Below are 13,945 nucleotides of genomic sequence, written 5' to 3'. Positions count from 1 at the left end.
TTTTGAAGGAGAAAGCAGTAGTAGAATGCGAAAGCGGCTTTTAATGAAAAAAGTTGGAAACTTGCAGAGCCAAAGGGGTAAATCGTTTAGTTTCATTTGTTCTTATTTCAACTTAACATTTAAACAGTTTTCTCATTTGTGATGTTTTCAGGGACTTTATTGTTTAAAAATGCATAAGAAGTAACTAAATTTCCACTTTAAATAAATTGAAAATTCATTTATTTTCTAAGAAACATTTGTAAAATTGTATTTATTTTCACTTTTCAGTATATGATCTTGCTTTACATTCATATATAAACTAATTTCTATAAAGTTGTCTATTCCGATTATAATATAATATATTGCCTTTCACATATCGTAAGTGCATGTCTTGTATACAGATAAATATACCTATTATTTTGTAATAAAAGCTTCGAATTTATTTGCACGTCTTTTCAGCTCTTGTAATTAGCCTATTTGTTTTTGATTGTGAACTATATAGGATACTATAATGCGTATATTAATTTTACAATCAATCTAAACGCATTCTCTACGCCTTTTGTGTACATAAATATTATTGTATTAACGCATTTAACAGAAGCGTACGCATGCTATCCAATCTTAAAGGCACATCTTTTATTTATGATATAGATATATATATATATATATATATAATTTTGTTGATTTTGGTCTGTTTGGTTTCTAATATAAGTAGTATTGTGCACTCATACAGAGTCTAAGTGGTCCCAATCGTTGCGGGCCCAATTCGGTAACTCCGTTTCATATTCCCATCCAGGGCCCTAAAAAAAAGAGTAATATTAAAGTTATTATTATCTTAACTATATAATTAGTAAGTTATGACAAACCTTGTACTTCCATGCATGCAGATACATTATAAGGTCCTTGGATTTCGGATCGCGATAGTGCACTTTGCACTCATAGCAATGTTCATCGACTGAAAACTTTGTGCCATTGCATCCACTGCCACCCAATGGACCCTCCATTGAGTCCAGCAGAGCTGGTGAAATTTCCGTGGAAGACTTCGGGGCAGTAACTGGATACTCCTTGATTACATTTGTGTTTTTCGCACTGCTGTCGGGCTGCTGAGCTTCCGTGCAGGGTGGTGTTGTTTCCCTTGAATTAACTCCAACATCATCATCACTGTGATGAACAACTACAAGATGTTATTAGATAAGTTAACAAACTCAAACAGGATGCTATAGGTTTACTTACCGGAAGTGTGCTCACTGCTGAGACTTTCACGATCTACCTCGTCCTTGGCGGTCTTAAACATTGATATATCAGAATCACAATCTATGCCCAGCCAGTTCTCAGCATTGTGTATATTTATGAGATCTCGTATAAGCTCATCATCTGACTTGCCACCAATATCCCCAGAACGTCCTTTCAGAGGACCGAAGACTTCATGATTGTAAAGAGGATCATTGAGTATGGGAAAACCTTTAGGGGATGGACTCTTGAGTTAGTATTATGTTCAAGGAAAATATATATTAAGACCCACTTACCCAAGTATTGCAAGTGAACTCTTATCTGATGCATTCGGCCAGTAAGTGGCTTGCAGAGTACCACACTGGTTGTGCCATTTTGGGAAAGCTTTTGGAAAGTCGTCGTGCAATCTTTGCCCTTTGGAGATACCTTGCACACGCCAATCTTGTAGCTAACTACTTCAATGGGCTCCTTGCACTCCACAATACCACTAGAGAGTTATAAAAATTTATAGTAAGACCACGTCAGTTAGGAATACCTTTAACTTACTCTGGAAAAACACCTTCCACCCTGCATATATACTCTTTTTCCACCTGCCTGTTGCGAATCTGCTGCTCCATTTGGCGGGCCTTTTTGGGACTACGTCCGAATAACAAAAGTCCGGATGTCAACCGATCAAGTCGGTGTATAGTGCGTAGGTTCTTAAGGTTAAACTCCTTGGCCAGAATGAAGACTACGGTGTTGTGTCTGTAACGTCCGCAAGGATGGACCTGCAAAAATGCCAGCACAAAATATTCTTAGTAAAATCTATAGTTAGTTAGTAAGCATTAAAATCGACGTATACAGATGTTCAGGAAGTAGGCTTTTCACACAGTGATAACATTAAAATACAGACTAAAGTAGAAGTAGTTAAGTAGTCTCTGTATTAAATGTGTAAAATGGCAGTCGTTTAAGCCACTTACAGGTATCGATGCTGGCTTATTTACAACTACAATGTCCTCATCCATATGCACAATTTTAATTGGTTGACAAGTCACAGGAACTTCGTGTCTGTAAAGATAGCCATGAAACTCGGGTTAGTTTGATAATATATCATCTCCGTCGGTTGTTTCATTAGAGATCGGGAAGTTTATTATGATCTGCTAAACGGATAACCTACTTTAATGCGATATTTTCATGGCTCATTGAAGCCAAATTTAATGGGTTGTACCTTATGTTTAAGATCGTGGAATAGAATAGGTAATCATAAAGTTTATGATATTGTAAAAAGTTAATGAGTAATTTTATTTATGTTTTTTAAAAGTATATGATAGAGAAAGTCATTCATGGGACTTACTTTAGTTGGTTTAAGAATGATATGTAAACTTATATTTACTTTTTATTTTGCAATATTGTCACATTGGTTTATAAGTTTGATATTTAAAAAATCGATCAAAAATGGATATGTGATTGTCATTTGTTATTTATGATGCTGGGACAATACAAGGTAAAACCCTCTTGCCGCAAGTCATTTCTTTCAATGCACTGGCATGCAGCGAGCATTAGTTTGCTTTATTGGGTGGAAAACACATTTATAATAAGCAAAATATGAAGAAATTACACGGAACACAATTGCAATGTTTCGAATCTGATAATTAGCATTGTGTGTGCTGTGCTTTGAAGTATTATTAATGAAATATTTAGTTTTTAATTACCTGTGAACAATATTAGCAAGTAGATCATTATGTTTTAGCCGATAGTCAATGGGTACTTTCTCAAAGTTCACGGTCAAAGTCCCAGTTTGGATGCATCTTTCGTACTCCTCGGCAGGATGTGCCCGGAACTCTCTAGAGAATATATCCAAGATCTTTTCACCCACCCAGCGTCCTTTTGTGAAGGTTGTGAATGTAAAGTAGTATGGGTAAACCTTGCGAAGACCTATTTATAAAAATATTTTTAAACAACATATCCCTTTTGCTGGTTAGCTTAATGTCTTACCATTTTCCATATAGTAGGAAGTTTCCTGATATCTTTCATCTGTGAATCCCGGCCTCTTAGCCTTCAAAGCTTTTGTCTCTAGTTTAGCCTTGGGGAAAAGATATTATTTTTAATAATAGCAATTAACGATTGTATTAGCTAATAATCTGAATAAACAAACAAAGTATAAATTGATAATTGATAATTTCTTTCACTTACCTTTTTGAGTTCTTTTATTTGATCATTATCATCTGTTTTCCGCTTTTCTGGTATCTTAATCTTAAGATTGTCGGAGTCCCTTGGAGAAGTAGTCTGTTAAAAATAAAAATTACCAATAAATTGAAATGTACGAGTATATCATGAAAGGAAAATCTTGATAAAGTTCTTATAAAAAAGTGAAAGAAAATCCCATAACATGGCCTTAGCTGCTTAATCCGATCAACTGCAATTTTAGCCCAAATCTATTTTCACCTTCCTCTCCCCTTTGTTTTTCAAGTATTATTTTTTTGTTTGGTTCTTCCTCCATTAATCTTTGGTAGACCCATTCCATTTGGGTCAAATGGAGATGCCATTAGCTAGCAAGTCAGCAAGACTTATGTTACACTATGCCTTATATTACGTAAGTTCATACAGATATGTACCTAAATATTGTTCTAAGAACACATATATTTATAAACAGTTGGGGATATGTACTTGGCTTCGACGCTTATATGTCTGGTGCCTTCACAGAGCTACTATTGGCTGACGTTTGTCTTTTATGCGGGGTACTCGAAGGTAAAAGAGTATATTGGATTATATTTTGAGTGGATGTAACAGAAATTTGAAAGAAAAACTTGATCTATTATGTAATTGGCAGTACTTACTAAGAAATATAAAGAAGATATCTGTAAGTTAAGTACAGAATATAGTAAAAATATGATAAACCTATTAAAAAGAATGAAGGGAGAGTGTTGTCTTCTTATCTAAAATGTGGTAGGTACTTCTAAGTCTTATAGATCTAATGAAGAAATATGCAAATCTTTAAAATTCCAAAAATTATACTTTAATGGCTAATAGCTGTTTCTCCTCTACTTAAAAATTCCATTCGAATTAAAAGCCCCCGACAAAAAGTTGAGGATAACTATGTCAAGTACCCGGTATCTGCTAGTCGTATTACTCCATTATGGCGCTGCTCTGTTCGTTGCTTTCGTTGGCAATGCGCCCAACGGGTGATGGAAACATGTTGCATGCCCAAAAAGTCGCGCGGGAGAGCCACGGACCACGGGAGATACCATGGGTTGGCGTTCGGCACAGCTTCGATTCTCAGCGAAATCCCCCAAACTTACAATGGGTCTAAAACGCGTGGATACACATATGCATGACCGTGTACATATTTGAAAAAAAAAAAAAAAAAAATAAAAAAACAGTCTCAACCTAGAACAATGCACAGAAGATACACTCGAAATATATGAATACGTTTTAAATTTAGATCGTTATGAACAGCGGAATATATACTAGCGCTGCTGTACTAACCCAAAAAACACCTCAAACCATCGTGAAAGCTAACTGCAAGTATGTTCTGGGCTATGTTTCTGATATATAATATACTAACAAATTTTTGAAAGTTTTTTATTTCAAAATCATCCTGTCAAAAATTTGATTTAAGGCAGCTTAGATTTCAAATTCATTGAAAAATCGGTTGCTGTTTAGTACGGAAATGGGAAGACCAAAATCATATTTCCAACTTATTAACGGAAGTAATCTGAATATCCTACTGTTCTTAAGTTTATTGTTAGAAAAGAATTCAAACTAATTTCTTGTATTTCTCACTTCAGATTATCTTAAATTCCGTTTAAGATAAAGTCTACAAAATACGATTTGGATCCGCTTAACTCACACTTTATGTTAATCTCGTGCCATGTAATTGCCAGTTTTGATTCAGCGGATGGAGAAGATCAACTTAAGATGAGACTAGCAGATAATTGTTTATTTTTGTTTATTTTTTGCAGTAAACAACGAGCTGGCAACGAGTTTCGGTTTATACAACAACAACCAAACTAAAGTGGTACACAAACACGTCAGCAGTAAATATTTGTTAGAGACTACATTAGTGCATGTCCTCCACTAAAAATAAATCAGTTCTGATTGACATTAAAATTTTAAAACACATCATCTAATAAAAACTAATGCCTATTTTGTGGTCTTTTTATTTTTCAACGCAACGCTTGAGTTACTCCCCCCTTTTGTTTTTTTTTTCTAATGATATAAGAATAAATTTTCGGAAATTCTGGAGAGCCAAAATTAGTTCCGTCAGATGTGAGATCGGGCAAAAAATAATGCGTTTGTATTGCCCAATTACCGGTGATGATTTCCATTGAACACAAATGAATGAAGACGAAGACCCCCACCTACACGCTTTTTACGTCTACTCATCCATGGGAGATGAGTATAAACGAAGATGATCAATTAATTGAATCATTCAACAGCGGAGACCTGTTGCCAGCGATCTTGGCGTACGGCGGTCCTCATCCCACATGCCACTCTCACAGAGACACGATCATTGTTAATGTATTTAAGATTCTATATATATATATATATATGTATATAGATATAGGTAGACATCTGCATATATTCATGAGCATATATCTATATGTGCATAATGCATATCCAATTATACTCGATAGCTAGAAGCACGGAGTATATTGGTTTTTCCGAAAACAATCGTGAACATGGCTTTATCTTAGTTCTAAAGAGATTTAAAAATATATTTCATAAAACCACAGTTTCCGGTTTATCACAATGGCATTGCATATTCCAAGGTGACTCCGAGGTATTTTCCTGTCGAAATATTTTTATTTTCCTATGCAAAATAGTTTTTTCATTTTGATAAAAATTTTGAAGCAAATGCCGGGCGATGCCGGCTGCGTGGTGCTAACATAGAATATTGGTGTCTCATTCTAACACCCGGAATATATTTATGAGTCCGCCCACCCCAAGGCTGTCCATGGAGAAGATGTGGAGGCGTGGGGCGAAGTACAAATCGCGGTCGGCACGCTTTTATCGCCTGCACAGCGAATGTGGTGTTGCGCAAGGTGCGAGAGCAGGCCGGCGAATGTCAGCCCCGCGTCTGGAAAATCTACGAAAACTACACGTGACTCTAGTGGTCACCACCCACGGCTTTATTAATTATCAATTTTCAAGACCACTCATTATAGTATGTTAGTTTTCCCTCTATTGTTATTTATACCTGCCCGGGAAATCAAGAATCCTTATTTATAATCAATTTTTTCCAACAACGCTAATTAGTAAGATTACGCATTTGATATATATATATAGAGAGAGAAAGAGAGATATGATTTCTTGTTTGAACTAATTTTGTAAACAAAAAAGAATGTTTTATAACTGAAAACCACGTCATTGATTTATATAATCAACTTGAGATAGGTAGAAGAAAAATTTGAAAGCAATTTATCTATAAAGAAACTCAGACAAGGAGAGTGGATTTACAATAAATATTTTTTATGTTTCTTTAAATTGATTTAAGGATGGGAATTTTCCTACAATAATATACTATACTATTATACAATATTAAATAAATATTCCAAGTAAAGTTGTTAACTCAAAACTGAACTCTTACTAATTAAACTTCTGCATTTTCCTAACCAACTAGTCTGCAATTCCTACGAACTTCTAAGAACTGCAACTGTAACCCCTGCAGTAAGCTAGCAATTAAAATATCTTTAGTGATTTATATCGCCTTTAACTGTAAGAAATCCAAGCCAGTTTTTGATTAAGAAAACTAGAAAACTAGATTGCAGTAAGTAGGCTCTTACCAAATACGGCAAGCGGTTGACGAATGCATTTAACTGGACAAGAGTTAGATTTTAGAGTAGCAAGTTGCAGGAATGGTCCAGCGGCATTCTTACTCAACTTGTCCAATAACGGTGCTTCTTGCCTACTTAGCCATAAACGATACGATTTTCCAGTTCGCTGTTGGCTATGAAAAGCTCTTGACAGAACCAAGATCAAACGCAGAAATTCTATACTGCAGGTGCAACGTGCATCCGCTTCAGGGGCTAACCAAAAAGATTTTAAGGGGGGTTTTTAAAGGTGCAATTATTTATATTTTAAAAATTATTGTTTTTAATCAGAGATTCTAGTTTTTTAATTGAGGATTAAGAATCAATATTGCATCAATATTCTAATCAAAGTAATGTTCTTGTCATAAAAGCTTTTATAAATCTCTGAAGTTAGATTTTATTTCAATTTGATTGACAACTTTAATAAATAATTGATTAGATTGATGATGCTAACATTTCCAACTCTCTAGGAGGATCTTTAACCCCTTGTCACACCGTGACTGCCCAACTGTCTATAAATATAAACGTGAATTGTTAATGTGCCTTCAGATGCAACTTACTTGATTTTCATGGTCATAAGCTAGCAAGTGTAAAGTTATAGACATTGCGCTGTGTGTATATTACCTATGTGCATTAAACAATGGAAAACATCTCGGAGCTAGTAGCTAGTAGCATGTTTGGAGTAAGGCTATAACTGAGACCTTGACCAACTCATTCGGCTGCCCGCTCACCATTTGGCTTATGAAATCATCGGATTTCAAAAGATAGCCACAGTGGAACTGCAAACAGCGGCTAAGTAGCATATAATAAAGCAGCTTAAGCGATGCGGAAAATCTGAAAGCCAAAGCTTCATGTTTACGTCGAAAATGTAACTAGTCTTCGAAATTAAAACAGAAAAAGACTTTATTGTTAAATAATGCAGACCAATGTTGGGCAAACACTCGACAAGATACTTTCAAATATGAAATAATTTGATATTAATTTTGACATCGACGTCTGTATAAATTGAGCAACACCTTGTTATGGAGTAACATCAGCAATTAGTGGTGCTTGGATTACATTTTCAAAGCAAATTAGAGAAAGGAAATTGAATTTACTTTAAGTATTAATGGTATATCAATGGCTTGTATAAACATACAATAAATTTATTTGATAAACATATCCGTTTTGTATAAACAAACTATTAATTTATGTGGTAAACCAATAATATTATTGTCCTAAGAGAAGATAAATCACTGCTGGCATGCATCAGTAAGTGATTCTCTATAAACTTATGCAAAATACCTTCCCCTCTTTTTTTCTGTGTATCAATAGACGTAATTTAAGTGCCAACCTCCGTTCAAGTACGAATAGTGCCTATCATTACAAGTACTAAGCAAACTGTAGCTCACCTTTTTATTAATCGGCACCTCGGCACTTGGCAAGACCTGGATGGCGGCTGAGAGCGTAGACGCTGGGTTTCGCAGCAGGTTGAGATTGATGGACGACAGGTGATTTAGTTCCTGGTGAGGGCAGGCAGTTCAGTGGCTGGACCATGGAGCAGGCGTTAGGAGTTGCCCGCGGAGCCATCTGTACGGGCACTTGAACCGGCACTTGGTTTGGTGTCTGTTGAGTGGCCAAATGGCCACCAGGTGCCCCTCCAGTGGCAGCCATTAGGGATTGTTGGGCAGCTGATGTCAGGGGTACTCCACCGAAGGCCGTGTGACCACCGCCGGCGGCAGGTGCATAATAAGCTCCAAGAGGCAAAGAGGAAAACATGGCAGAGTGCATCAAGTGGGATTGAGGTGCCAGGGCATTCTGATTAAGTTGTCCGGCATTCAAAAGCTGCGGTGCCAGATGATTATACGGCGATCCCATGTGGAAGTGAGCTCCGGGTGCGGCACTTGGATGCAAAGCGGGCTGTTGGTAATTTGCCGGAGGAGCTGCGGCCGTATTTGGTGAGAGTTGCTGCTGCATTTGTGGTTGGGCAGCAAAAATCCCACCCACCGAAGTGGCACCCATCTTGTCCAGAAACGGCGACTGCATCTGCAGCATCTTCTGTTGATGCTGCTGGGCGGCCAAAGACCATGGTAAATACCAGGCACACGGGGCCGGGGAATTCTGCATTGTTTTTTTTTAGCTCTTCTTTTCTTTTAGTATTTCACTTTATAAGACGAAACTGCAGATTGAATTGGTTTTTGGGAAATTACATTAATAACGATTGGGTAACAAAATAGCGCGGAGGCACAGATCCATTCCCATTCCCGAGTTATACGATCGTTTGTTTACTTTCATTGCGCAGTAAATTTTCGAGTCCATACATACTATCGCACTGAAGCTTTTAAAGTCAATTACAAATCGATGTGTGTTCGTGTTTACATATTGTCTTGGCTATAGGCGCTGTTTCGACTGTTTTATTTGAAAATTCAAACCGATTTTAAGGTTGTATAATGTGAATTAAAAATCTAAACAAATTTGAATATTTATTTTTTTTTTAGTGTTTATGAACACCTTCTATATGTAGTATACCTTTATGTGAAACTGTGTGTATAAAAGTTGGATATTAGCTCCGGTCCATGCGTTAATTTGTGGTTCCCATTAGCAGATTGCCGTTAAAAAATTCTCCATCGCACACAAAAAAGTCGGAACAATATGTGGATTAGTTTCTCACTGCTTTAACTTTGTCTATAAGGCAATCAGGTGCTTAAGAAAATATATTTTTAAATATCATATTTTTATAGCCAATAATGGGTTAATGGCTCAACTACAAAGAACACAACCATAAGAGTTCATATTTTCCAGTCCAAAAACGAAAGTCAAACGATTATTGGAACTTTGAAGATACATTTAGAATACATGCTGGAGCCATCTGTTTCTTTCGACTCTAATTGCACGAGACAAAGTCTAATGTATCCTCTAAAATACGTATAAACCTAAATTCAGACGTCTACATGCGTTCGTCAGTGTTGTTTTTGGCTTTTTGGCCAAAAAAGAAATGCGTATGCGTGCTTATATATCGGGTTAGATGAATGTGTAATGGAATAATACGTATACGAGACAGCGCATTAGGATATCGGCGGGCGATATAATGCTATTTAGACAGCATCAAAAATCAGGTATATAGAAGATGAGCCAAAATTTTGCCTTACCACCAACTGAGACAAATGGCACAAATGCGCACGTGTAAACATTTTTATTTACGCTAGGAGCTTGTGCTAAAATAAGTTTTGTATATTACTAGGTCTGATGCTCGGGTCTTTTCTGACGATATACCAGAAAATTGTTCGAAACATTTTTTCAGTTCCTTAATACGCAAGAATGTACATAAACACAGAGATATATATGAAGACACACTCAGTTTTGTCATCACTCTTCTTTTGTCTTAGTTCCATTTTATCAACCACAATTGTGTATCTTGCGAGTGATTTTAGTACATTTTTCAAAATCACAACAACTACAACAACAAATTCTTGCATAACTATATTATGTAGACAATGGGTAGAAAGAATTTTTAAAATAAAATCAACATATACATATATAGACGCGTCGGAACGTTCATATGTAAGTCCCCAGATCTCAAAATCAGCAGGATGACAATAGATCATGGGCTTAAGAGCAAGAACAACAAATTTTTAGTGAGAGCTACCATCTATATTTAAAAGAAAAAACGAGGAAAATATATATCTGCCAAACTGTGCGCTAGCATAAGGTGTCGCTGGGGGGAGGCCAAAGTAAATTCATTTTTGAACTGTTAGTAAAAATCATGAAACGGCTCAAGGAATTTCATACCCCAAAACATAATATTTTTAATGAACCTATTTTGTGCCTCGATGGAGAATATTATTAGTTCTGGTATTCCCGCGCATAATACGCTGTCTATATTCCAATCAATGATTCAATAAGTTGGCTGCCTAATACATTTCATTTAAAATTCTATAATTCCAGCCGCTAAAGTGCCAATAAAATGGTCTTTTGATGAAAAATCGGTCTATAGAATGTCATAATATTGAAATGGGGCGGTTATGTGAAATTATCATCTCAATTATGTGAATGTTAGGTCATCTGCTCATCTTAGCCTATAAAAACTGTCGGCACTTTTGATCTTTTACTCAGATTATATCGAATATAAAAAAATAAGTTTTTAAATTTGTATTTTTAGTTTACTTTGGGTAGGCATTTCACATTAATTTTGTTTCGAGATAATATTGATCACTTGCACATCGATTTGTATTTGACATTATTGCCAATATTCTCCAAAAAGTTCGCCAACCTAATGAAGGCAATTTGAATGTTCTTTGATGTAAAAGCACAAATTAAAGGCCTTTACACCAGGGGGAATCACACGCGAATGGATTTTCAAATGTTTGCGGTGCACGTTTTAATACCTTTCCGACGATGGCATTCACGCGGCAGCATCTACACTGGCCAAATCCAAAACACCGAATGAAAACTTGGCACAAACGAAAACAAACTTGAGTTGCCGTTCGCAGCTGTGGTGAGTTTGTTCGCTGCACAGTGGGTACAATTTGGCGTTGGCTTTTTCAAAAAGTGTTGAATTTGACTTCAAACATTGGAAATTGTCTTGCTGGTTTAGTTGCGAGTCCAAAAATCTAATTTTATTTTCAGAAATAAGGTATGTTATCATCATAACTGAAGTCTAAGTCTTCCGTTTGCCAATTTACTCAAACTTAATCACTATTGTTAAAAATAAAAACTCTAATATTCATGTCACCAAACACAATGTTTCATATCATCAAGTTGAGTGAAGTAATTACTGTTTTGAAATCTGACGTCGATTTATTTTGTTGTGCTCCAATTAAAACCTATTAATTTAACTAAATAATACTTACTTAAAACCAGTCTTACCAACTTGTTTTATTTCCTTTTTCGTTTTAACTTGAAAACGTTTGGTGTAGTAAATCGAAATTCACCATTCGGTTACAACATGATCGCTTCGAACTATGACGACAAATGCTGAGTTGGTTATACTCGTACCTTTATAAGGATATTATGTTCGAAGTTCGAACTGCCCTTTTTCGTTAAATTTGGGTTGCATTGCAATTGAAACTGCAACATGCAACATAGGTTTGCTGGATTGCAACTTACTTACATGTTTGAAGAAGCATATTGGTATGATAAAAGGAAGTTTTAGGATTTACTGAGTGGATAACAAGAAAATTCTATTCTAACTTGCATTGAAAAAATAAATTTTAATATTTTTTAAACTTAGTATATTTACCATTCCTTTCAACAAAACTAATTCGATTAATGGTCAGTTGATTTTCACGGGATTGCTTAAGTCGCGCTTGAGTTGCTATATCAATTTACTGATGCGCAGGCAAAACCACAGGGACCATTTGACACACTTTATCCAAACAAATGGTAAATGTCCACTTTCACACACACAATCACTCACAAAAAAATCGACTTTATTATGGAATGCTTGAAGCATTTTCATATTTTAAATCAAGCTTCAAGCCTTGCAAAACAAAACAAAAACATTTCTTACAAAAATGTACATACCAACATGTAGGTTTGGAAGACAATGAACTTGCGTTTATGGTTTGACACATTTAAAAAGAATAAAACAATTTAATACTGAGTATTTATTAAGAATTTTTAAAGGTAAAACGTAACACAATAAGCTATTTGGAAGAACCGTAATTTGTATAACTTACCACAGCTTCTTAAAGATTTTTTCTTGTGAAACAATATATTTAAACGTATTTCTTATTTTTTATTTCTTAATGAAACGCTACAACAATCTCAATAACACATTAAATAAAATAATAATTTTGGAAATCCACGTTCTATCCGCAAAACCATTGAGAAGCTTTAACACTTTTTGAGTTCTAATATAAAAGAATATCACAGTCTTAGGAGTTATGTATTTTATCGGCGCCAAAAAGCAGGCAATTATTTCACTAGCATCAGAGTAAAACCAGACCTTATGTGTTTAAATGTACTTCACTTGCATTACGCCTAAGAAAGAAAGTTTTACTAATTATACTTTAAATGGATTGACCATGACAAAGCCTTTCGACGACTTCGATACTTGTACTACCAAGAAACCTGTAAAACTAGTCCATGATAGTGACATTAATTTTCTAATTTTTCCAATTAGCCGAAACCCGAGTTATTCGTTTTTAGTGCTAAAACTGAAAGCATTATGTTGATAAGAATTTGGGCTGAGGCTTCTGAAATTGCGTGTTTGACTGCGTGACTTTTTTTTTGGTCCCGAAACTCACCCACTTTCGCACGGGCCATTCAGATCCAGGCGTTATGGAGAGTATAGAGGTCTCCTTGAAACGCGGTTGGTCACGAAAGCGAACAACAAAGAAAAGGCTTGCCCGTCATTTGAGGCAACATTTAATGGCCACTGGCTATAAGGCTATATGGCTATAAGGCTATAGGGCTCATCCTGAATAAACAGGGGATGGTGGGTGCGTGTGTATGGGAGCTGAAGTTGACGTTCGTTTGTAAAAACGAAGAAAGTGATTAAATCAGCACGATATTTTGTAGGTGTGCGCTAGCTCACCCATTAAATTTCTCTCTCCCCCCTATCATTTGCATTGGTATGTGTGTGCTCGGACATATAGGTGTGCACCCGCACACACACACACACACCTGTACAGTGAGCTACTGTTCTAAATTGACTTTTCGCCTGGACAAAACTAAAAATGACGACATCGCGTTTTTTTCGTACAAAAGCTTTGCCTCTAAACATGCCCATCAACCGCGTGTTTATAAACAACACAGATCTTTTACCTACATATGTACATAGTATATATATGAGGAATATACATATATAGAAAGGTGTGCTGGGCCTCGTATTACACTCCCACATGCATGTTCGCATACATGTATGCAGTTACCAAATATATGAACACGTTAATGTAATTAAACCTTAAGGCCGGATAAAAAGTAACTTAGGTCATATATTATTTGCGATATCGCTAAGCAGT

At 35.9% G+C, this 13,945-nt stretch overlaps 1 protein-coding gene across 1 annotated transcript; it reads right to left on the bottom strand.

Annotated features, from left to right (window-relative positions):
• Positions 1-202: 202 nt before the first annotated feature.
• Positions 203-11,415, bottom strand: LOC108111088 (RNA pseudouridylate synthase domain-containing protein 2). The gene is given in 12 exon segments (XM_017220424.2): positions 203-779; positions 846-1,153; positions 1,213-1,440; positions 1,506-1,696; positions 1,756-1,976; positions 2,169-2,256; positions 2,901-3,123; positions 3,184-3,271; positions 3,382-3,474; positions 8,393-8,512; positions 8,514-9,159; positions 11,366-11,415. Coding segments are annotated over 11 exon segments (2,229 nt in total). The 5' UTR covers positions 9,108-9,159; positions 11,366-11,415; the 3' UTR covers positions 203-704.
• Positions 11,416-13,945: the final 2,530 nt, after the last annotated feature.

The sequence above is a fragment of the Drosophila eugracilis genome, unplaced genomic scaffold (genome assembly GCF_018153835.1).
Source record: "Drosophila eugracilis isolate 14026-0451.02 unplaced genomic scaffold, ASM1815383v1 contig_445, whole genome shotgun sequence".
In the NCBI taxonomy this organism is placed as follows: Eukaryota; Metazoa; Arthropoda; class Insecta; order Diptera; family Drosophilidae; genus Drosophila; species Drosophila eugracilis.
This window is presented reverse-complemented; position numbering and strand designations above follow the sequence as displayed.